Source organism: Camelus dromedarius, chromosome 4, assembly GCF_036321535.1.
Source record: "Camelus dromedarius isolate mCamDro1 chromosome 4, mCamDro1.pat, whole genome shotgun sequence".
NCBI lineage: Eukaryota > Metazoa > Chordata > Mammalia > Artiodactyla > Camelidae > Camelus > Camelus dromedarius.
The window spans coordinates 98,280,039-98,303,696 of record NC_087439.1 but is presented as its reverse complement, the minus strand read 5'-3'; the positions used below and the strand labels follow the sequence as shown (position 1 = coordinate 98,303,696).

General features: G+C 58.1%; 1 protein-coding gene across 2 annotated transcripts; it reads right to left on the bottom strand.

Moving 5' to 3' along the window:
- Positions 1-1,919: 1,919 nt before the first annotated feature.
- Positions 1,920-23,654, bottom strand: ATG4B (autophagy related 4B cysteine peptidase). 2 transcript variants are annotated; one of them, XM_031452639.2, is made up of 13 exons: positions 23,499-23,654; positions 15,907-16,008; positions 15,689-15,760; positions 14,807-14,905; positions 14,262-14,363; positions 13,664-13,736; positions 12,234-12,313; positions 7,045-7,244; positions 6,437-6,515; positions 6,180-6,325; positions 4,716-4,772; positions 4,247-4,340; positions 1,920-3,333 (listed from the first exon to the last, which is right to left on the bottom strand). In XM_031452639.2, exons 1-13 carry the CDS (start codon positions 23,506-23,508, stop codon positions 3,260-3,262), a joined length of 1,188 nt encoding a protein of 395 aa, XP_031308499.1. In that variant the 5' UTR covers positions 23,509-23,654; the 3' UTR covers positions 1,920-3,259. The 2 variants fall into 2 exon arrangements, 1 of the variants encoding a protein (XP_031308499.1); XR_004136951.2 differs by lacking the exon at positions 1,920-3,333 and adding an exon at positions 4,494-4,601 and having other exon boundaries at positions 23,499-23,629.
- Between the last annotated feature and the right edge of the window lie 4 nt (positions 23,655-23,658).

Sequence of the window (23,658 nt, the reverse complement as noted above, 5' to 3'; positions counted from 1 at the left end):
GCCACCGGGGGTTTGGCCAGTCTCAGCCACGCCTGCTGCTGAGCACCTGCCTGGTGCACAGGCCTCGCAGGGCCCCGGCCGGCCCCTGTCCACATGACATGACAGCCTGTCTCCTCTGAACCGTTATGATCTGAGGAGCATAACTTCTTTCCATCCTGTTTTCAGTTCCTCTAGGGTAGTGTTCACACTGCCCAGGAGACCCTGTCTGCAGGGCCTGTGGGTGCCCTTCCTTCTGTGGCCAGGAGACTGGATTCCAAGCAGAAGCAGAGGATGTGACATTTGTGCCAACGTGGGGTTTTAAGAGTCTAACAGGGCTTGGGGAAGCCTGTGTGTGGCTAAGGGTCGCAGCAACGTGCTGGCACCCAGGACCCTGGCTTCCCCGCACCTGTCACGTCCACAGGTGCCTGGCAGGTAGGGCAGACCAGGCCTTAGGGGAGGGAGGACAGGTAATGAGCAGCAAGGAGGCTGGGGGCTGTGCCCTTGGACAAGGTTGAGGGGTCAGCTCCAGGTGTGGCCCTGTGTGGTCTGTGCCCTGGGGACAGGGGTAGGGGAGTCTGAGGAGCTCACTTGCAGCAGGCATCTGTCCATCTGAAGGGCCTGGCTCCGTCCACCCAGACCATGCAGCACACGCTCAAGTCAGAACCTAAGAACCTGTGATTGAACAAGCGTTCAGAAGCCGCTCACAGGGTTAGACCACTTTCATCCAGGGGTCCCAGCGTCACCCGGGAGAGGGCCTGGTGGCCCTGTCAATCGACCTGCCTGCTGCTCTTTTCACGGCCAAGGCTGCGTGCTGCACCCAGCACATGGGACAGGGCAGGTTCTCGAGAAGACCGGGGACTCGGAGCTCGTTGGCCCAGAGGACGCGTCAGTCTCACCAAAGGTGGCCAGGCTGGTGCTCGGCAAAGTTGGGGCCCTCAGAGGGGCTGTGCCGTGGGCCCAGGTCAGGATGCAGGGGCAGTGTGGGCCACAGCACAGACCACCCTCTCGGGGCTGGGCTGTCAGGCCCAAGGCGGGCAGTTGGAGTAGGGTGGAGACAGGAAGAGTCCCAGAGACCTCGAGTCAACGGGTGGCTTGAGCTTTCTTCAGTGAACCCTGTCCATTTTACAACTACCCACCAGGGCTATGGTGGCAGCAGTGGCCAAGGGGACTACCTTGATCCACCTGCTTCTAGTCTCCCCCTGAAGAAGCAGAACAGCCCCAGAGATGCCCACATCCTGATCCCCAGAACCCCAGGGTGCCCACCTGGCAAAAGGGACCAGGAGGAGGGAGACCACTGTCTGTCGTCTGGAAAGGTGCCAGGTGTCAGGAGGGTCTGTCCCAAGAGGCATGAGGGGCCCGGGCAGAGATGTGAGGCTGGCTCTGCAGGCGGAGGCCCGAGGGCGCTTCCAGGAGCTGGGGCCTCCGGGGTCCCGAGAGGGTATGTCTGTTGTCTGGAGGACTGGGGTTCTGGGCCAGTCTGGTCTTGGCCCCCTCGCACCAGAAGGGAGGGCAGGCGGGGTCACTCTGTCCCGGCAGGTCTCCGCAGGCAGGCCGGGTGAGCAGCCCGTGCTCACACCCCGGAGGGACCCGAGTGCCTGCACGGTCACTGCTGCTCCGAAGCCCACCGCAGCCGCTCCCCTGCCCTTCTTGCTGAAGAGAGGGAGCTACTGTGTGTCTGCCTAGAATCAAGTTTCTCTGCATTTTTTGCTCTAAAGGCAAACCACAGGAGGTGAGAACAAGAGTTGCAGCTCAGAGCCTCAGAGCCAGACCCAGCAGGAAGGCCCCCTCTCATCCGGGCATGGGGAGTGGGGAGCGACCGAGCTCACATGTCCGGCCACCAAAGCCTCACTGAGCCTCTTCATGAGCTGAGAAAACACCCTCCTCATTCTCACCAGGTCCAACTACAACTCAGAAAAAACAAAGACAGACGGACAGTGAACTTGTTTTCTATTGAAACTGTTATTTGCCATTAAGAGTCGCAAACTACACAACTAAGGATGAACAACTCTCTTCAGGAAGCTTTTCCCAACACACACGAGACAGGCTCCCCTCCGGTCAGGCTGTCACCCATGGGCACCGTCTGTGCCCCCAGCAGACGCTGCAGCAGGACCCCGGCCCAACAGCGCCGAAGGAATGCACACCGTCTGAGCGCCCTCCTTTGCCCCGAATCTGCAGGAAGTGGGCAGAGGAAGGAGGGAGGGACGAGGGAAAGACAAGGGAGCCAGAGGAAATAACTTAAGTCGGCAACATGTGGGGGCAGGGTGGGGGCAGCAGGAGCCCAAACACAGGGTGGGTGGGGGCGGGGCTCTGAAGGAAGGCGCTCTGGGGGGAGGCCGCCACCTCCCCAGGCCCCTCTGTGCCTCCTGGTGGGACGAGCCCAACCCTTCGTGGGGGCGGCATCTCTGGGCACAGGACAGCAGGGCTACAGGTGGCGGTGTGGATGCCCATGGGGGCCGAGGAGGACCTGGGAGCGTCTCCACTAGAGGTGACTCACCCCCCAGAAACGAGGGCTTTACCCTCTGGCCCCAAACCATCAGAAACCTGGCTGACCTGACCAAGGGCGGCTGGGAGGACCAGGAGATGGAGGAAGGCTCTGGGTGGCGACGAGCCCCACACCCCCTCCTCCCACCCAGGGGACGCTGGTGCGACAAGCAAGCAGCAGACATGGGCGTCTCATTGGCCAACACCTGCAAAGGAGGCAGGAGGACGGCGGCCCTCTGGACCTCACCTGCGTCAGTCCCGGCCACATCTCTGGACTGGCCCGCACCCCCAACCCGTGCTTTCTCCCAAAGCGAGGAGACGCCCGCCGCAGTCCTTTCACCCCATCCCCACCGAGGCAGCCCCGACAGGGCAGAGGCCAGCGCTTCTCATGTGTCTTCTGCACTGGTCTGGGACACGCCCCACACAAACGCGTGTCTGTTGAAACTTCACACAGGACCTTGATTCCAGAGCAAACTGAGGCTCGCAGCCCAGAAGGAAGCAGGACGAGGCTGCGCTGATGCAGGGCTGGCAGTGTCGCGGGCACAAGGGCTGACACGGCGCTGCTCCCAGAAGCTCCGGCCCGGTGCCAGCAGGTGGCCTCTCACTCGTGCCGTGCGCTCCAAGAGGTCAGGCCTCCGGGCAGCGCAGTCCCCCGAGTCCATAGGCAGCTCGGGGCTCTGGCACTGGGCGCGGCGGGCGGGTGGGTGGGCTGGATGGATGAAATGCGCCCAGAGGTGGGGCTGGGCTCTCGAAGGGGCCGCAGCAGGGCCAGTGAGACCGTCCCCCAAAAGCAGGGTTTTCAAAGGGACAAGATTTCAAAGTCTTCATCTTCTGAGTCAAAGAATCTTTCCAATCGCTCTACATCAGAAGAATCTAAAGAAACAAGACAAAACCCCACCGGGCATGTGGCGTGGGTCACTCCAGGCACGGGGCTGAGGGCTGAGCGTCCACTGCACCCTGCACCTGTCCCGTGAAGGAGTCGTCCTGCCCTGTGCCCGACAGTCAGGGCGGCCCAGGTGCAGAGGGAGGCTGAGGTGCCAGGACTGCCCAGCCGAGGCATCGTCCTCCCAGTGCCTGGTCTGAGCCGGCCAGGAGGGATCCAGCCCCGTGATCACCAGGACCAGGGCCTCGGTGGGAGAGGGCACCAGAGTGCAGGGAAGAAGAGCGGTGGGGCCCCGTCCTGGGAGGGGTGCCCACCCCTGCACCGTCTGGGGCTGGTGGAGCATCTGTCCCGAGCCCAGTGCTGGGCCCCCAACCGCCCTGTGGTTCCCATCAGGCAGCGGCTGTGACCGTCCCCCCTGGTGACCTTCACAGAACGGATGAGATACCTCCAGGGATCACAGCACGGCCTGGACGTACTCGGGGGCCCACTGCTGAGTCCCCACTTCCCAGGCACCACGTGCTCAATTCACTTAAGAGGAGCCGGTCCCTGGGCCAGAGCACTGAGCAGTAGGGAGAGCCCACCTGCAGCCAGTCTGCCCGACCCGGGTGGCTCCCGGGCCACATCGTCACAGAAGCCTAGTGTGTCCTGGCTCTCAGAGAGCCCAGGGACTGTGTGAGGAGCATGTGGGGCCGGGGACACGCTCAGGTGAAAGGAGGCGACATTCAGCAGTGACCCAGACCCACACACCAGTGACCACCAAGGGACCACAACTGCATACAAATGTTAAAGGTCAAAGGCAACTGGGACAGGACCTGGGGGAAGGTGAGGGGCAGACAGGAGCACTGCACAGACCACACCCCAGTACTGAGATGGGGACACCCCACCCCAGGGCTCCGGACTCACCTAAGGACAGGTTCAGGACGTCAGGGCAGGCCAGGTGGGAAGGCTGCTGTTCCACCAGCTCAAACATGGGCAGGGCGCCTCCGAGCAGGGACAGCTGTGGGCAAGACAGCCGTCAGGGGGCCCGTCCTACAGGGCAGCCCCACTGAGCTCAGAGGGTTCACGCTACGCTCAGGCCGGACCCCCCGACCCATGGAGGACGGCACCTGTCAGCCTGACAAGCAGCCTCCGGGGAAAACCCCCTTCCCACCTGCTCCCCATGCAGCCCAGGGGGCGGGGAGTGCAGTCTGTTCTGCAGACGCCCTGATCACAGCAAGGATGGCACCAGAAGCAATGATCTCACGAGGCACACGGCACACTGTGCAGACAAGTGCCAGCAAGGGTGAGCGGGTAGGCAGGACTCCAAACCAGAGACCCCAAGGCTGGCCTTCAGCCCCTGCCCCAGTCCAGGGGATGGGGAACCACCACCAACCTTTTTGACTTGCTGGCACCAGTCATTAAAGTCGTCCTCAGTCTTGCAAAAAAACCCCTACAAGGAAAACCCGGGGTCAGCGGAGGGCGGCCCACGTGCACACTGCTGGGGGGGGGGGGGGGCAGGGGAAGTGGCTCGAAGAGGCAGGGTCTCCATTCCCAGCGTCCCCACAGGACCCCGTGTGCATGCCAGGCAGGGCCGCACCACACGCTGGCCTCCTTGCCTCTCCAGCTGCCACACCTCTCTCTGCAGGCTGTGCCCACAGCTCCACCCCTGCCCTCAGCCTTGACCGACCCAGGCAGGCAGCCGCAGGGTCTCAAGGCCCAGGAGCCAGGCAGGGAATGACTGTGCGCCAGGGCAGGGCAGAGACCCTCCCCTCCCTGTGCTCCTGGGGCTGGGCGTGGGTCAGCCTCAGCCTTGACCCACTGTCAGCAGAAGCGGGCCTCCTACTGAGGGGCGACATGGGGACACCGAGGATGTGGGGACACCATCCCCTAAATCTGCTGTTTGCAGAGCTCCGGTGTTATGACAAGTGACCGGGGACGCTCGGCCCATCAGAACCACACGTCAACCTGCAGAGGGACACTGGGCCCAGGAGAGGAGAGGGGCTCAGCCCCTGCAGCCAGTTCACACCATTCAAGGCTTGGGCAAGGACCCGCGGGACGCGGCTGGAAGGCAGAGGCCTGTTTCTCCTGAGGAGCCAGCCTTCGGTGCGCCTGCTCTCGGGCACATGTCCACTGCCTCGTCCAGGTGGCTGGCTTTCTCATTGGACCTGACTCTCACGAGCATCAACTGCTGGAAGCTACCGAGGCCGCGACGTGGACTCACCTGCCGCAGTCAGAGGGGCAGCCCCACACACCACCGCCTGCCCCCAGGGCCTCCAGCCTCAAGGTGAGACCCACCGGCGGTGAGTGTGGGGGACATCCCATCCTAGACCACATGCCCATCGGGGCTATTACTCAGTTCACCACCATGAGGACTCAGGGTTCTCAGGTGTTTCTGGCCTCCTTTCCCATCAGATGCATTCTGGGACCAGGCAGGTTTACATAAATTACAACCCAAAATTCCAGCCTCATAACCAAGAGAATGAAGAAGCTTGTTCTTAAGGACCATCTTGTAGATACATTAGATCAAAAAAGTAAAAACCACCCCAGATCCCCCCCAGAGGAGTTGAGAGCGGCGAGAGCGAGGGAGGACGGGGGGGGGGGGCGCACTCACTCTCGCCCACACGAGGCTGCCTGGGACGCACCCGAGGCGGGCAGGCAGGCGCCAGTGCCCCTTCTGTGCCTGGTGAATTCTAAAACACACGAACTAACACTTATGCCAAGATGTGTAAAAACAATTATAAAAACACAAAGGCTTTTCTTTTCATCCTAAAGCAGCAGCAGGACTGGGTACAAAATGCCTCCGAACACCCGTGCACATGCCCAAGGCAGGTGCCGGCAGGCTGCCACGGGGACGCACCACGGCGATGGACGGGTCTAGCTCTGAGATGTTCATCCTGCTGGGCGGGTGCTGGCAGTGGAAGCTCTCGTCTGGGATCAGGCAGCTGTCAGTGACCTGCACGGCAGGCTGTGTGGTGTGCGGGTCCAGGTAGATGAGCTCCTCGCCTGTGTGGGGCGGACAGGCAGGTCAGCAGGTTAGGCACTGGCTGGGGTGGGGGTGGGGGCTGCCCTGAAGCCCCTCCCTCCCTCTCCCCTGGCTGCAGCCCGGCCACTCACCGACGTAGCCGATGAAGTAGTGGGCGCTGTTGGGCTTCCCTCCGATCACGCCCAGGGACTGCGGCATCATGAAGCAGTGCTGCGGGAGGGGACAGGGTGGGGCTGGGCGAGTGCGCCAGCAGGCCCCTCCCCAGGGAGGCTCCAGCGTGGACAAGCGCACTGCACAACGGGTGCCAGGTGGAGAATGAGGAGACGGGTCCTGAGGAGCCCAGGCAGGAGGGAGGACCAAACACAGAAGCCACAGGCCCTCCAGGAAAGCCGTGCAGGAGGAAGGGGAAGGGGGGCTGCCAGGGGAGGTGCAGATGGGTCAGCCCAGCCCGCACACAGGGGACAGGCGTCGGGAGGTGGCCTGCACGTGCTGCAGCAGAAACAGACAGGAGGCCAGCGAGACCGCCACGTCAGCAGGAAGAGCAGAGGCCACGAGAGGTGGCAGCAGGGAAGAACAAGCTGACGGGAGCACAGGGGTCGATGCGAGGGGTGGCCGGGCCTGCCCAGGGCAAGGCCAGGAGTCCACAGGGCAGACAGAGGGCTGGTCAGGGCCAGACAGTGACAGCTGGGGGTTTCCAGTGAGACGAGGTATCTCGGTCCCCCAATGGGCAGAGACCCACCTTCAGCGTCTCCGTGTAGGCTGAGTTGATGTCCGTGAGCCCCAGGCGCAGCGGGATGAGCAGCACCAAGGGTCTCCACGGCGACAGTGAGGTTCTGCTGCTGACCTCCGCCCCAGCAGGGAAACCGTTACAGTGTTGCTCGGAATCCGCAGGAAATGCGGCAGCCCCAGCACAAGGAAGGCTGCTCCTGCACAACTTTCCTGAAAAACGGGGACTTTTGTAGGCTTAACAGAAGCTGGCAGGAGTTCACCCAAAAGAAACAGGGACATGGTCACGCTGTAATAGAAAGTGGGCACAAAAGCGCCAAGTGCTTAGAGTGCAATCCAAGCTCGGAAAACGAAGTGTGAGGATAAACCTGCCGCCACAGACGAAAAAGCAGCAAACGTTTTCTATGCGCACTCAATTTTAAACTTTCATTGTGAAATAGCTCACATAAACTAAACAGTGCAAAAAACACTGACGTGCACCTGAGAAGCAACAATAAACAAGCACTGTGGAGTCACCAGCCTGGCCGGACGCAGCAGGGCAGCAGGGCCCCAGGACTCCTACAGTCCCCCTCCGCCAGGAGACCATCGAGGAGTACCTCTCCTGCCTCCTTTAACGTTTCAGTAACTTCTTCTGTCTAAATACCTGGGTAATCCTTCAGTAAACAGGTCAACTCTGGCGTTTGGGGCAGGAGACACTGCAGTAGCCCCAAGCACCCCAGGCACCAAGTCCATGGTTTCTAAACACCTTCCCCACTAGGAGGAACCAGGCCTCCCCAGGGAGTGGACGATATCAGGGCTGGGCAGGCGAGTATCTAGTTAGTGCCCAGGAAGGGGTGTGCCAGAGAGCCGGCTGGATGTGCGGCAGCGAGTAAGGACCCCAAGGGATAACGGCCTGAGTCAACAGAGCCCACGAGCACTGACTCTGAGGAGGACACAGCCACCGGGCTGCCGGGCAAAACGTTTCACCTAAACCTAACCGTGAGCAAAGAAGTAATCGATTATGAGGCCTGGCTTTTTAAAAATGACAATGCTATGAAAAACGAGGACAAAAAAAACTAAGAGGGAGAACTTTCCAGATTAAAGGAGACCAAAGAGGGCGACAACACATGGCGCTGGCCCCCCATCACAGGAGGTGGCAGGACGGCTCTGACCCTGTCTTTCCAGGCTGACAGGCCACGTGGTTCAGAAGGAAGGCGGCGGTGGCGATGACGCAGTGCAGCCAAAACACCCAGCACCGTGAGTCTGGGCAGGCAAGGCTCCGGGCTGTGACCGACCACAGGGCTGGCGCCTCTGCAGACAGACAGCTGGAAAGAGCAAGCACTGGAGGAGGAGGTACTTCACCTGTCTTCCTATGTCTGGGGGCTTAATCCTTCTGCGACGTTACGGTAAGAAATACACACAGAGCTCCTAAAGCCCATGGGACCCTCAAGTGCCCAGTGCCACACAGAGTCTTTTGTCACCCAACAGGTAACTTCTGGAAAGCCCCTGAGGACGGGGCTGGGTGCAGGAGAACCCACCCCACGGCCCCACCTCCGGGATGGGGAGGAGCTGGGGGGCAGTGACCACCTGGATCACTGGTGCCTGTGTAACAAGGCCTCCAGAAAGCCCAGAGGACGGCGCCCCTCCCCACACCTCATCCTGTGCACCCCACCCACCCCCGCCCCACTTGTGTCCTTCAAAATAAAACTGTTTCTGAGTTCCCCGAGCCGCCCTAGCGAGTTAATCCAACCAAAGAGAGGGTCGTGGGAACTTCCCATCTACAGCCAGGCAACCAGAAGCACAGGTACAGCCTGGACTCAATGGAGGTCTTCAGTGGGGGTCGGGGGGAGCCGTCTCAGGGGACTGAGCCCTCAGCGCATGGGGTCTGAGGCATCTCCAGGAATGCAGACAGTGTCAGGACCAAGTTGAACTGTAGGACGCCCAGCTGCGCCGCAGAACAGCTTGGGGTGGGGGGCCCCCAGGTCAGAATCGGTGTCCAGCTCTTACCGCCTCATCTCTACAGGTCTCCAGGCCTTCTCCCCTTTAGGTGGTCATCCGATGACCCGCGTATTGTTTCAAAGAGTCAGTTCAGGATGTATTTGTTCTACCATTTTTTTCCCTTTTCAAATCACTAATTTCTACATTTGTCAAGGCCGTTCTTCAGGTTCTTCCCTTAACTCTGTGGGTCTTTCCCTAACTTCCTGAACTAGGTATCTTGTTTGTTTTTACTGTGTATTACCTGGTCACCAGTATTAAAGGTACAGGTTTTCTCTTCACGTTGTTGCATCAGATTCTGATATGCAGTCTGTAAATGACTTTTTTTGACTCAAAAGCTAAGCCAGAAGTTTGAAACTTCAAGGTAACAGGGTTTTGTCCTCTTTTTCTACTTATCCTGCATTAGTTTATGGAAACGTCCCCTGGGCACTTTTTAAAAGGTGCATCCTGCCCCCAGATCTAAGACCTGGCGTGCGCCATTACGCCCTCTGACTTTGCCACGTGGGCCCTCTGTGACACCAGTTTTTAGTATGTTGGACCTGCCACACATCCTCTATTTACTGTAGGTTTTGCTTCACTGGTTTTGAGGCTCTTCTGTGGTGGTGACATTTCCCTTGCTGACTAGACAGTCACTGCGAGCAGAGCCCCCTGCTGTCTCTGGGGCACAAGCAGGCGCGAGCCTGGTGCAGCCTGTCACACGACACACGTCCAGCTAATAAGAGCTGGGTCTTCGGCTGCACCAGGCCACCACGTGTAGTTTTCTAGCCCCTTGACGCTGCTAACGTGTCCAAATTCTCTGCTTTCCCGTCAGCGTCAACAATTAAACAAGGTCTTTGCTTCCGGGCCTCAGGAACCCAGGTCTTCTCCAGAATTCGAAACATTTCCAGCAGCATCTGGTGTGGCGGGAAGAGGGGGCAGCCAGCACTGGTCTGAGCCACCCTCCTTCAAAGGCAGTGTGTCATCACCGTTACTTGGATGCTTGTAAGAGCCTCTCTATTTCTGCAGTTTGGAAGAGCCAGCAGGAATGCGCACACTCGTGTGCATCATCCAGAATCCAGAGGCCTCCAGTTCTGAAGACTCGGCTCTTCCTCCAGCTCAGAGGCGTTCTCTGCGGCTCCTGCAGCACCCGCCGGTCCTGCCCCTGAAGCTCGAACCCACACAGCTGCCTGCTGGGCTCCACTTCTCATGGAGCTTCTGTTCTGCTACCAGATCTTTGCTCCCACGCCTCCTCCGATTACCACTGCGTTTCGTCACACATCAGTGTCCCTGTGCTCACTGCCAGACTGGCTCCTTCAGCCCACAGTTCCTCCCCAGGCTCAAAGGCTCATAAGGGTCTAAATCTACCACACGAGACGCTGGCAGAGCCTCTCTGGATGTCCTGGCTGATCCTCAGAGGAGGGACGGGAGGATCGGGACATCCAAGGAGCAAGGCCTCCCCTTGTCCACACACTTTCTGCAAAATCTGAGGGACCTCCTCCAGCCTGCTCTTCCTGGAGGCTCGGTGAGCTTTCTGACCAGCTGTCTCCTCCCCACAAGCCCACAAGCAGCTCCATGGGGCCCGGAAGCAAGAGCCCTGATCGGCCAGACACATGGCTCCACCGCTTGCCTCACCGCGTCTGAGAGCTCCCTCCAGGCTGCTGCATGCACACCTCCGAGTGTGGGCCAGGAAGGCGGCAGACATGCCTCTTCCGGGCCTCTTGAAATCCAAAGCCCAAGTACAGGCCCTTCAGAATTGCCTCCACTCAGCCCCACTTCACTAAACCACACACAAGGACCCCGGCACCGTGTTCAGCCCCAGGGTCCTTGCTGGTCATGTTCTGACACGGTCCTGCCTGACCCTGGCGTCAGACATCCTCCACTTGTATCTGTGATGAGCACACACCACTTCTGAGTTGGGGGAAGGAGGGTGACAGGCCCAGGCCCCTCCACACACAAGCCCGGGGTTCGGGTCCTGTCACACTTCCAGCAGCGGCCCTGCGGCCTCCAGAAGGGACTGGGGCCAGCGCCGCACCCCTCTGGAGGGGCCAAGGTTCTGGAAAGCAGCTGTCCCTTGCCCCCTCCTGCCCACTGCTCTCTGGTCTGAAGCCAGGGTCCAACAAGTGACTAGACTAGACCCTGTGGCGGGTGGAGAAAGCAGGGCAAGAGGCTTCCCGACACTTAGGAGCGGTGTTAAGACGAGATGGAATAGTGTCCGGCTCAACAGCTTTACCGACAAGACGAGACGTTTACAACACTAAGTACAGTTTCCACTGAAAACACTGTAAGGCAACATGAGATATTTCTCAGTAGTAAAACCAAGTGTTTTTTTTTCCTTCTCCTTTGTACGTTTCCTAAGTTTTCAATGTTCTGCAAAAACTTCAAGAACTGGAACACAGGGGAAAGGCAGGAGGAAGCACACACTACCCGGTGATGGCCCGAGGAGGTCAGCCCCAAGGGAGCAGAGTGAACACAGCAGGGGCTCGTGCAGGGTGTCCACAGACATCAGGAGCTCCTGCTCCCCAGCTCCCCAGTTTTATGCTAACACTGCCACCAACGGTCCCCGGAAGGAAGAAAAGGGAGGGCGCCCCATCCACTGAGGGGCAGCAACATCCCAGGAGCTGATGGGCACACCGTGGTGGCGCCCACGCCCCCTCACGTGTGCGAGGCCTGGCTGCAACATCCTCGGCAGCCTCAAGCCCACACACTGAGTCCGGTCCTCAAGGGCTTCCTTAAGTAGAACTGGATTCAAGGCAACAACCTGCAGGGGAACCTCAAGAAAACTGGGGTTGAGGCAGCTTTGAAAAATTCTCTGGGGAAAAGGTGCTGCTGAATAAAAATTTAATGAAATGTTAAAACAAAGAGCTTTGCCAGCTCAGCTGCAAGGCAGACCACAAAGCACAGACTCAAACTTGCTCCCTTAGAGGCCACTTGCCACCCGGCCCTCCTGTTCCTCTGGGACCACAGCGTCTGCCCGCCTGGACTCCTGCAGGCTTCTGTGGACTCTTCCAGAGAGAGGAACACAGGTCTGCTCCCCTTTCACGCTGCCCTGTGGCTTGAGGCGGCACGGTTACCAGTGTCCACACAGGGCCTGAGCCACAACACCCACACCCCACAGCCCAGCCCAGAAATCATTTGTAACAAAGACACAAAACCAACGTGGGTCACTAAGCAACCCAGCTCTGCCCCCCAGCTGCTGCCAGGCACCCCGAGGACCCGCAGCCGCCGCGCCCCCGCCCTCCGGGAACTTACGGATGTCCTCCATCACCACCGTGTTGTCCATTGCTATGTGCACGGCCAGGGCGCTCCATGTGTCAAAGACAGCGAGCTTCCTACCAGAGAGGGGGACACGCCGGTGAGCTTGACCCGTTCGGAGACATCACCTCTGCAGCCGTCCGTGGGAAGGAAGGCCGGAGCCGCAGATGAGAAGGAAGCTGAGGCCAGAGCCCGCTTCCCTTCACCTAGCCAGCACGCCCTCCATCATCCTCGATGGCACCTGCGCGGAGACAGCCCGGTACGGGAGCCCTCCGGGGGCATCACGTCCCCGTCCAGGTGGCATGTGGTAGGACCCTGCCAGGCTCACCACCTCGGAGGCAGCACCCACCCCCCCGCTTTGAACCAACAGCCAGTCTGGGTCCCCGCAGAGTCCGTGCTTTAACAGAGAGCACAGCTATAAGTAATCGTGGGGTGGCTGCAGCCATGGAACCAAGTTCTGTAAGAGTGAGTTCCACAGCCAACGGCGTAACGGGAGGGCCTCTGTCCAGGCACATGTGGGCAGTGTGTGTGGAGAGGAGGGCCTGACACGGGCCCAGCTTTTGGCCTGCGCTCCTGGAGCTGAGGAACCATCACTGCGGGAGCAGCAGGCTGAGAGGGGCTGTGACCCAGGGAGATGGCGCTGACAGAGAATAGCCCTGATCAAGGGCCCGAGCTGAGCCCACAGTGCTGGCAGAGGGGCAGGAGGAGGCAGCAACGGAGGCAGAGGTAGCCAGACGGCCACAGGAAGGACCGGAGAGCGGGCTGCGCAGGGAGGGCAGTGAGCACCGGCGGGGGGGCTGGTGGCGGACGGTGGAAGTCGGGGGCTGGAAATCAGCCTCCGGGCTTGATGACAGAACTGACCTGACCTCGACCAGGCTGCTTCGGGGCAGCAGTGAGAAGAGGGTGCCAGCGAGTCAGGGCTCTAAAGGGCAGTGGCGGGCGAGTCATCTTGGGGGCTGGCTCAGGAGACACACAGACAGTGGAGAGGTGTCCTGGAGGCCCCGCACCCAACAGGAGCAGTGAGGAGGGGGCAGGCAGGGGGCGGGGGGGCAGGGGCAGCTTGGGGTGGGAGCGGAAGGCAGATGCGGAGGGCAGACGTGAGGAGGAGCCACACTGGAGGCAGAGGCTTCAAGGCAGTGGGGGAGGCTGCTCCCGCCCCCCAGACCCTCAGACGCACCCGTAAAGGATGGGGCCCACAGAGCAAAGGTCTGGTCCAGGGGTGCCGTCTGGATACAAGTATTCATCTCATCGGAAAACACTAACTCCGACCAAAGACCACGGGAGCGGTCACCTCTGAGGACCCCCCTGAGGCCCTGCAAAGAGCAGGAGGCCCCTTATTTCCCTCAGCAGCAGAGACTCGGGAGAGTCTGCAGACCCGGGTGTGTCCACACCACCCCGAGAAAGGGCAAGGTGCGCTCAGCACGTACTTGAGGACCTGGGCGACGGTGTTGGGCCCGTACCACTGGCCGACAGACTTGCCCTCGCCGACTCCCATTTGCGCTGCAGGAGACAGAGGCAACGCATGACACATGCCCCTCGACACCCTCTCCGCTACCCCTGGAGGAGGCCAGCCTGCAGCGTGCGGCACAGGGATCGCTTTACAGGAAGCCTGCATCCGGCAAGAGCCCCTGATGAAGCTTCCTCCAGAGGGGACAGACGCCAGCTCCAGGCTCGCCCCCGGCGGACTCCGCTCTGGTCCTCACTAAGGAGCCGGAGGGAGGAGGTGGCTCCAAGAGCACACAGCTCCACCACAACTCCTGTCTATGGGCGGGAACATGAGGCCCAGGAGGCGGGACTTAAGACAAAGGTGCATGCAGACTCACCGCCAGGGCCCAGAGGACCTACCTCCAAGATCACAAGGTGGCCTTGGTGGACGCCACACCAAGCAGTCCCTGCAGGCCATGTGGTGGGCACGGTCCGGGGCCTGAGCTTTCCTGACCACCCAGGGCCACCACCTCACACCACAACACAGAGGAACTCCCCGGGGACCCAACGCCCACTGCCAGCCCAGCGGCCAGGACCCACCTATCTGGTGAATGGAGTAGTAGCTGTCCTTCCTGTCAACAAATGCGTTAAGGACACTGAAGTAGCTGTCAGGCTGCCTCTTCCGCTGGGTCCACCTCCAATCTGTCCAAGACAGATGGGGAAATTCAGTTTTACCAAATTACAACAAAGAAGACTTCGTTGTTATAAGACATTCAAGACAGATGGTGTCCAAACCTTTTGTAAACCTTTCCAAATTTAAAATCCAAGTTCTCCAGAATTTCAAATAGACATATGTCAACCTATCAAAGCAAACCCATACAGAAAGCAAGAAAGGGTTTCGGTGACTTAAGGGTAATTTCTAAAAAACAAACACTTTTCAGCATTTCTTTGGGGGGGAGGTGAGATTGCATTTATCTATTTTTTTTAGCAGCAGTGCTGGGGATTGAATCCAACACCTCGTGCATGCTAAGCACAGCTCAACCGTTGAGCTGTATCCCCCCTCAAAGGGTGACTCACTTTACTGGACCCAACTCCACCATCCTCTTGGCTTCCCCAGCACGTCGCCACCCCCGGCACTGACTCACCGCGGCCCAGGTGCCTGCACACCAGGGCTTGGGCGAAGATCATCTGTCCACACCGCAGCATGCAGCCCCAGCCTGCGTCCGAGGTGGGGCCGGTGCCCCCTGTCACGGACACAGAGAGGCACTCGCCGTCAGACAGCTGACAGAGGCCGAGGTCCCCCCAGGGAAGCTCACTGGCGTCAGCGCTACACTGCAGGCATCACCTCCGCGCCAGGCGACATGCACTGTTCAGAACCTGCGCCTGCCAAGGCTGTGTTTGCTGGTAAGAGACATGTCCCAACAGCCCCCTCAAAACGGGCCAAACACGTGAACAAGTCACAGAGAGATGAGGACGTCTGGAAACGCATGAAGATGCTCAGCCTCATGGTAACAGAGAAGAGGCCGAGTCCAACAAGGAGCACCTTCTCCACACACCAGAAAGGTGACAACTGGCCACGGGGCAGGGGCCACGTGCACTGGGGGCAGAAGCACAGGCGGGGCACACTGGGAAGGACGGGCACAGAGCAGGGGCTCCCAGACACCTGGACCCGCGGCAGCAGCACAGCGATGGCCCTGGCGGTGTCGGGTACATCAACACAGGAAGCCTCCTGATGCAACAGGCTGCCTCACCACCACCCCACACCCTTTCGTGCCCCCTTCTGCTCTCCATTCTAAAACGCTGGTCGTGACACAATGACCCTGGTTTTAGGCCCCAGTGACACACTGCGGCGTGGGGTCAGAAAACCCTTGCCCTGAGCAGAATCAGGGGCCCCGGGTTGGGCATGTTGCCCCACGAAGCCCTTAGCCAGCTTATCCAGCCAAGGCTGCCTGACGAGGAAAGCAAGGGACAAGTTTTTCTCTTAAACCCTGCGTATTTCATCACACGTTGTAACAGACACTACTCACCAATGGCTGGGAAGTTCTTCCTGTATGTGAACCAAAGTCGTGACGCCACATCGGCCAAGATCTCGTCCTTTTCTAGAGAGCGTGGAAGAAAAGAAACACACATACACAGCTGTAAGTTTCTGGGGCACACATTACAGAAAGCAGACAACAATCATCTCCACAAAATTCCTCCTGCAGACTGAGTGCTCAGAGCACAGCCGCTCCGACAGGCCCCATACCTGTGAAGATGCTGTATTTTCTACCCAGGATCCAAACAGGCTCCGAGGTCTCAGGGAAATCTTCAAACTCAGCAAATCGGAGAGTGTCGTAGGTCAGGGTAGCTATGGAAACCAAACACTTTGATCACATTTTTACAATTTCATAAAATAACATCAGAGATCATTTACCGCACATCTATACAAAGAGCCCGCACGGGAGCCTGCACCTCAGTGCCGCCACACCACCACCAAGACAGCAGCCCTCGGGACGAGGCAGCGGCCCTGCACCCAACTCCCCAGCCTTTCAGGCTCAAAGCCAGGGGTCAGTGTCTGGCAGACTGAGGAGTGAGAGACCACCTGGGGGCCAGGACAACGGGACAAAAAAGATAAAAAAACAAAATCACCCGATTTAAGTCCTTGTTTAAGGTTTAAACCTAAAGGACAAAAACACAAGAGCCCACATCTTTATCTCCGTGCACAAAAGCGGCCACAAACCCCAAGGAAGGTAGAGCAGGCCCTTCTGGCATCCCAGGGTCACCAGATGCCACCGTGGGGCACATGCCCAGACACTGTGCTGAAGGCAGACGCTCTGGGGGGAGGACCATGGGGCTCCTGTCCACCCTGATGTCCCAGTTAGGAGCGGCCGTCAGTGGGGGCAGGATGCTACCCTTGGGTGGGACACTGGCCTCCAGAAACAGAGACAAACCCTAGTGCAAAGTCCCCTGCGGCCCTGGGGCCAAGAGGCCTGGCAGCCGAGGGCACAGCCAGCAGCTCCCCGACGTCCTAAGGGAGGCACAGTGCACCGTCCGCTTGCTGTGCCAGGTCCCAGTACCACCCTGCTCCATGCTGCTTCTACCCAGAAGCTGGCAACGCTGTGCCCCTCCTGCTCTGGACCCCAGCTGGGGAAACCCTCCCTCTGCACACGGACCCTGGAAGTGAGGGAGCAGGGTCAAGGCCGTGAGATGGGCCCCCGTGTGCTGTGGGCACCCATCTCTCCAGCCGCTGCTCCAGCTTCCACGGGGCCCCTCACATCCTCCCTGCAGTTTCACTCAACTCTTCGGAAAATCAAGGACATTATACAAGTGTCTCCCACCGCTGAGTTTATTTTTCAGCAAGAGCCCCATCTTCTGGTAAAATAACATGCTATTTACAAAAAGCCCCAAGGCTAGAAAATATAAAAAAACTACCCGTAGCCTCACGCCCAGAAGTGCCCATCTCCTGGAGGCCTCCCTGTGCAGATCCAGTGGGGCCGTCCCACACCCTGCTGCCCCACACCCGGCCTTCCCCTCCTCATTACTCCGGACGGGACGGTCAGAGCGCCATCAACCATCTAAGGGGCTCAATGCTCTGCTGCACAAACGCAGGCACCCTGTGAGGTGCTCCTGGTGTCCCCGGGGGCCCCTGCAAACCTTTCTGTGCCGCACACAAGCCCCGAGAAGTCTGGGCTCAGATCCCAGCTTGGGCCCCCATGGACTGGAGGTCCCCAGGCCTGCGTTGAAGCCCACCTAGAAAGTGGGAACACATAAGAGGACACCCTTGCAGCGCAGCCGGGCCATGTCCCCGAAACCCCTCCCCCGAGCTACCTGCAAGGAGGCGGCAGACAGAATAGCTCCAAGGTCAGCTGGTGCCACTCACATCAAGGAAGCAGAACTGCAGGCCCGGAGGGACACAGGCAGTCTCTGGGCCGGGAGGCAGCACTCACAGAACTAGCAACTCCGTGGCAACAGAAGGTCCTGTGTTCACTGCTTAAAGGATTCTTGAATTGTTGGGAATCCAGACCCAGCTCTGCCTTTTTTCTTTTTGCCTGCAGTCCTACAGGGTCAGAGGAGCCCAGTGCCCCGCTGCCCAGGGGTCTGGGGGTGGGGCAGGGCCCCTGCTCTGGCTCATCCTCCATGGACAATGCCATCCAAGCTGCTTTGGGATCAGGGACAAATCATTTAAAGTTCCTGTTTTTACAGAAGACTACTTGTTCCTGCACGTGAGTGTACAAACTGAGTTGGGAGGGATTCAAGTTTAATCTTTTCAAGGAGCTGAAAACAGCATGTGTCTCTGCTCCCCTCTAAAGCCACCAGCACATCTTCCAAAGCACTGCCTTTTCTGACCTGGACACATACACGTGAACCTACAACGTTCACTATCGAGGGAAAAGCACGCAAACAAGACCTGTCTGGTTTCAACTGACGACACTGCAGGACCCAACTCCTCACCCTGCTGGTCAGAGACCCTCTGAGACCACAGCTCTGAACTGAAAGTGGACGTGGCTTCTAAGACACTGGACAGCTCTGGGCGAGCATCTCCTCTGTGGACGGCATCAGAGGACCACAGCGCTGTATCCGTGAGTCTGGAACTTGAGACACTCCTGAGACATCTAGCTTCCCATATCCAGGAAACAACGATAATGAAGACGACAAAGAGTAAGGATGAAAAGAAAACAACGCTCATTCTGAAAACAGGGTGACAACGGCTGGCCACCTGGCAGTCGAGACCCAATGAAAAGCAGGCACGCTTCCCAGGTTAACTAGCAGACTTTCTAGGCGACAATGCCAACTTCAGAGGGAAGGCCAGAACAGGTGTTCTGTTAAGTGAAAATATGTCACTGAGTTTCCTGCTGTCACTAACAAAATTATGGGCTGTGTGGCCTCAGATTCTCTACTGCAGGAGACGCCTGAAGGGACTAAACCAGCAGGAAGCAACCCTTGCCCTGCAGAAGTTGTGAGGTGATCGTGAGGACGGTCCAGGGAGTCCCCCAGGGCTCCCACACCTGCTGTCACTGGCGCCCCACAGCAGAACACCAGGCCACACACCCCAGCCCAGGTCCTGGCCCGGGGGGGCGTGCCACACCTCCTCTAGCACCGCTGCGGACCCACTGCAGTCTCCTCCCTCCTGCTCTCTGTGCTCCGCGGGCCACAGGCGGGGCATCCAGCCAGCACACCACTAAACCCGGCCTGCCATATGGAGCCGGGAGCCGGCCCTCGGAGCCCACCTGGACCCGCCGTGAGGCACTCACACAGGGGTCACCCTCCGTGCCCTGTGTCCTTACTGGTCAAACAGGGACGGCTGCGTTTTCCTCAAGGCTCGTGAGAGGAAGAAACAAGTTAAGGAACAGGAAAAGCTCTGACCCTCACTGGGTGGTGACAGTCAGCACGTTTCAAGGACTCGCTGAAATGGGTGAAACAAGCATCAGCAGGGCAGGAGACAGTCCCCACCGTCCGCGACCACACTGCTGGCAAGCCCCAGGACAATGCCCCTGATCCCAGGGCGTGACCCAAACTTCACTGAGTGCCAGTCGGGTCATGAGCTCCCCGCACGAGAGGGAGCAGCAGCCACCATCCACGCACCTCACACAGAGCCCCCGACCAGCGGCCACGCAGACCAGACAGCCAGTGATGGCCTCCTGCCCCCAAGCGGCCCCTGGCTGCCCCGACTCTGCATGCAGGACACGGTGGACGTGCCCCGCAGCCTGTCCGTGGCCACTGGCCCGGCCCACAACTCCCAGGACAGGCTGAGGGGCCTGGACCGCAGGGTGCCCTGACCTTCGGCTCTCACTTCCTAACAGAGGGGAGACTTTTCTGAACACCATTTGCTCCTCACATTCAACTTTCTAACTTCCGTGAAGACGTGGTTTTGGAGATGGTGCACCCACTTGCCAGCTGTAAGACAGAGGCTGAAGTTTCTGAGCCTCAGTCTGCTCACTGTGAAGGGGCGAGGCCACCGGCCCTGCCCAGTGGGGCGGGAACACAGGGCCGCCTCTGCCTCTGCCCTGTGAAACCAAACCTCCCCCTAAACAAAACACCACTTTTATCTGATCACCGATGTTACCGTAGCCAAAATATGTATTCATGCTTTTGCAAACAGAAAACATCACAGAGCACCAGTTCAGAAAGCATTTCAATGGATAAACGAACACTTTTCCATTTTAAAACTAAGGCTCACAATCACTAACATTCACTCAGACTGACAGCATGTTCTGAGGCTCCTTTGTCGACCCTGTTCTCAGGCTGACCCCCCACTCAGGGCTGGAGGCCACACCTCCCACAGGGCTCCCTCGTCCCACTCCACAGCTCCCGTTACAACCTCATCATCTTTACATCTGACGCCATTTCATTTGTGAAGTGCACATATCTCCTGAGCTAAAAGAAGTCCAACTTTCCAAAAACGCCAGGCTTCAGACTCCCAGGTAATAATTGTAATTTGAAATAAGACCACACACGGGAGAAGCAAGACGCACAGGCACTGTCCACCTTAAGAAAGAAGCCTCTAAGAAGCACTTCTCCCGTTTGGTCACCTGGGTCCAGAAGCTCCATTCTCTGCACCCTCCTCCCTAGGGTGCCTCCGTCACACTAGGAAGGGGAAGTGGAAAGTCCTTTAAGAGGATGGCAATTTCATTAAGAAAAAAACGTTTTCATCTAATGTCATTAATATGACAGAAAACAGCAGGCCGTGCTCATGAAATGTGGCCAGCCAACTTAGCCCAACTACCGTGTAACTCAGCCCGGGAAGACGGCAGAAAACGTCCACCACCACGTTTTTTTTAGAGCTTAATGTATCACATTTCAAAGATATTTCCCCAGACACACGTTTCTGGAGGTTATACTTTATAAATACACAAATTTCCATATTATGTATGTTTCATCAATGAAATCAAGGGAAGGAATCTTCCCTTCCTTCAGAAAATGCTTATGTTTACGACAATGGATTTGCAAGCAGTTATTTTTTTAAAATCCCAAATACTTTACGTGAAGATGCTGGTGGTTCAGCTCTAAGTGAAGAAACAGAAGGAAGGGAGGGAGGGAAAGGAAAGGAAGGGAAGAAAAGCCGGAACTTCAGCGACATCAGGACCCCTAAACAAGGCTGGGGTGAGCACACTGGACAGAACGCCCTGCAGTGAGCAGCCCTTCTCATCCACTGTATGACACCAGCGGATGGGATTTCCATCGCACACAAACCCAGAGCACTGGGAAGTCGACAGCGTCTTCAGCACAGGGACACGTGTGTAAGTCTGCTTCTTCAGTTACCAACCACGTGCCAGACACTACGTAAAGCACTGGAGATCCAAGGGCAAGATGCTGGCTCTTGTCCTCAAGGAGTGGACAGCATCTAAGCGCTAAGCAGAGCTTGACCTGATAGACAGCTGGGGGCTCAGTGGAGAAGGCAACCAGCCAGCAGTCTGCGGCTGCCTTCAGGACCCCTACACACCAGCATCCCTGGGCCCCCACCCCATCTCTTCCCGCCCACACTCAGACCCTCAGTGATCTCATCCAAAGTGGCCTCCTGCACACTTTCACCTCTAGCCCAGGCCTACACCCCCAGCTCCAGGCCTGCAGACCCAAAGGCTCCCTGGACACCACAAACAGATGTCCAACAGCTCACAGCCACACACACAAAACCAAACCCCCATCAGCTCTCCACCACGCAGGACCTCTCCAAGTCTCTCCCATCTGAGTTGCTCAGCTCAAGCCATAAACCTTGGCACTATCTCAAACTCCTCCCCGTCCACTCCCAGGACACACCACTTCCAACCTGTACACAGTCTTGCTGTCTGGACCTTCAAACACATCCAGAACTCAACCTCCTCTGCCCTAGGCCTCCGAGGGTTCATGCCTGGCTTACTGTGGCAGCCTCTTGGCTAACTGGTCTCCCTGCCTCTGCCACTGTCCCTCTGGAACGCATTCTCAACAGAGCAGCCAGACTGAGTCTGCCAAACACTCATCCAGTCATGTTACTCCCCTCGAAACCTCCCCAAGCATCTCTACCTCATTCAGATGTCCTCACGGTGGGCTGACAAGGCCCCATGGCTGGGTTCACATCACCCTTCTGCCATTGGCTCTCACCCCTACCCACTACACCCTGGCCACATGGGCCTACTTGCTGCTCCTAGCACAGGTCACCTGCCTGGATTCTGAATCTTGGTCAAAACTTACCTTTGTGGTAACACCCTTCCTGGCATCCTGGCTACTCCAACCCCCTCCTGCTTGGCCCACATCACTCCCCCACGAGCCACACCATGGGTGTCACATCTAGAATGTCAGCGAGGAAATGGCTTTTATCTATTCTGTTCACTTCTCCACCCCAGGATCTAGAACAACGGCAGACACAAACCTGCATTCAATGGTAAATGTAGTTACTGAATGGATGACTATAACCACCACCAGGAACTGCATAACATTTGGCGAGGAAGGCTTCAGGGGAGGCTGGACCATTAACTGTCCCAGAAAGACGAGCAGCTTCACGTCAGAAAGAAGACTCCCCACAACACTCTACAAATATCATACACATTTTTACTAGCGTCAGCAGAGCCTGCAAATGCAAACACCTTTTCTGCTTTGAAGTGATGATCAGTGTCCCATTAAGGTATCATCATGTGGCTACTCCTAATTTTAATATGTTGGTTTTCACGCTTAGGGTAACATGACCAACATCAAACCCTGTTTTCCACCTTAACCAAGGCTCTCAAATGAATGGTCTTTGGTACCCAAGCAATAATTAAAAAAAAAAAAAAAGGGTAGGTTGATAATTCTACTCCTTCCCTTGCCCTGTGCCTAATACTTTTTCTGTTTCAAATGACTTCACAATACATTCAGTTAACATCATCTTTTGGGAGCCACGGCTACTGTATTTCTGCCAACTACCTAGCACACTTAAGTGACAAGATGCCACGAATAACTGAAATATTGGCCACACAGGCCTGTATCACAGTTTCCAAACTGAGAGTTCAGTAAATTTGCATTGCAGCTGCCAGAAAAAGGAAAACAAAGCAAAAAACGAAACCATCCAGGATGACAGGTGGAATTAAACCACGTGAAAGTCTTTACAGACGGTCGGATACTTAAAAGCAAGTCACTCCCTGCAAGTTATGAAAAACTAAAACTGCTGTTAAAATGAGAGCTTTACTCGGTATAAGAATGCTGTCAAGGATACTGGACACAGATCCAAAATACCATGCCAGCAAAAACTAAGAAACTGTCCCCTCTGGAGCAGAAGCGTGATGAGAGACCAAAACAGCACGCACACAGACACACATCCGTTCCCGTCCCACCCCCCGCACACTTCGTATCAGGACCCCAGGAGGTTAAATATGATGAGATGCAGTCACAGGAAAAGAAGCCCGGATCATCTATTGGTCACCGAGTTTTTTAAAAAACATGCGTGTGCTCTGAGTGTTGGAGTGTGTTTCTCGCCTCCACCTACAACATAACTTACCAAGAGTTAAAGTTTTCCCCTTCTTAACTCCTAGCGGGGTGAGACAAAAGCTTTCTCCGACCCTGGTTTCAAGGATCAGCTCCACCCGGGCCCCCCCGACCCCGGCATCGCCCGGCGCCCCTCCCTCCGGTGCCGGACGCCGCGCAGCCCCGGGTCATCCCAGCCGGCCTTGGGCCCGAAGGACGGGCCGGCCGGCTGGCCGGCCCAGCGCTGCAGGCGGCCCGGAAAAGCGCGAGACACGCAAATACGAGGCTGTCAGACCCGAACCCGCCTCCCCGCGGACGCCGCCCGCGCCCCGCTGTGCCCGAGGGCCCCGCTCCGCCCTGTGCCCAGGCCCCGCCAGGCGAGGCCCCGGCGCTGAGGGGCCCGGCGAGCGCCGCCCGGGGCCCCAAGGCGCCCAGCTGTGTCCTCACCTGCGTCCATCTTCCCACTTGGGCCGCCGACTAAGCGCGGCGTCGCTCCGACGGTTCCGCAGCGCGACGCGACGGGCCGCCACCGGGGCCAATCCGGGACAAGCGGGCACGGGCTCGGGCGGGGCCGGAAGTGCGCGACGGAAGTGCGCCGCCGCCATCT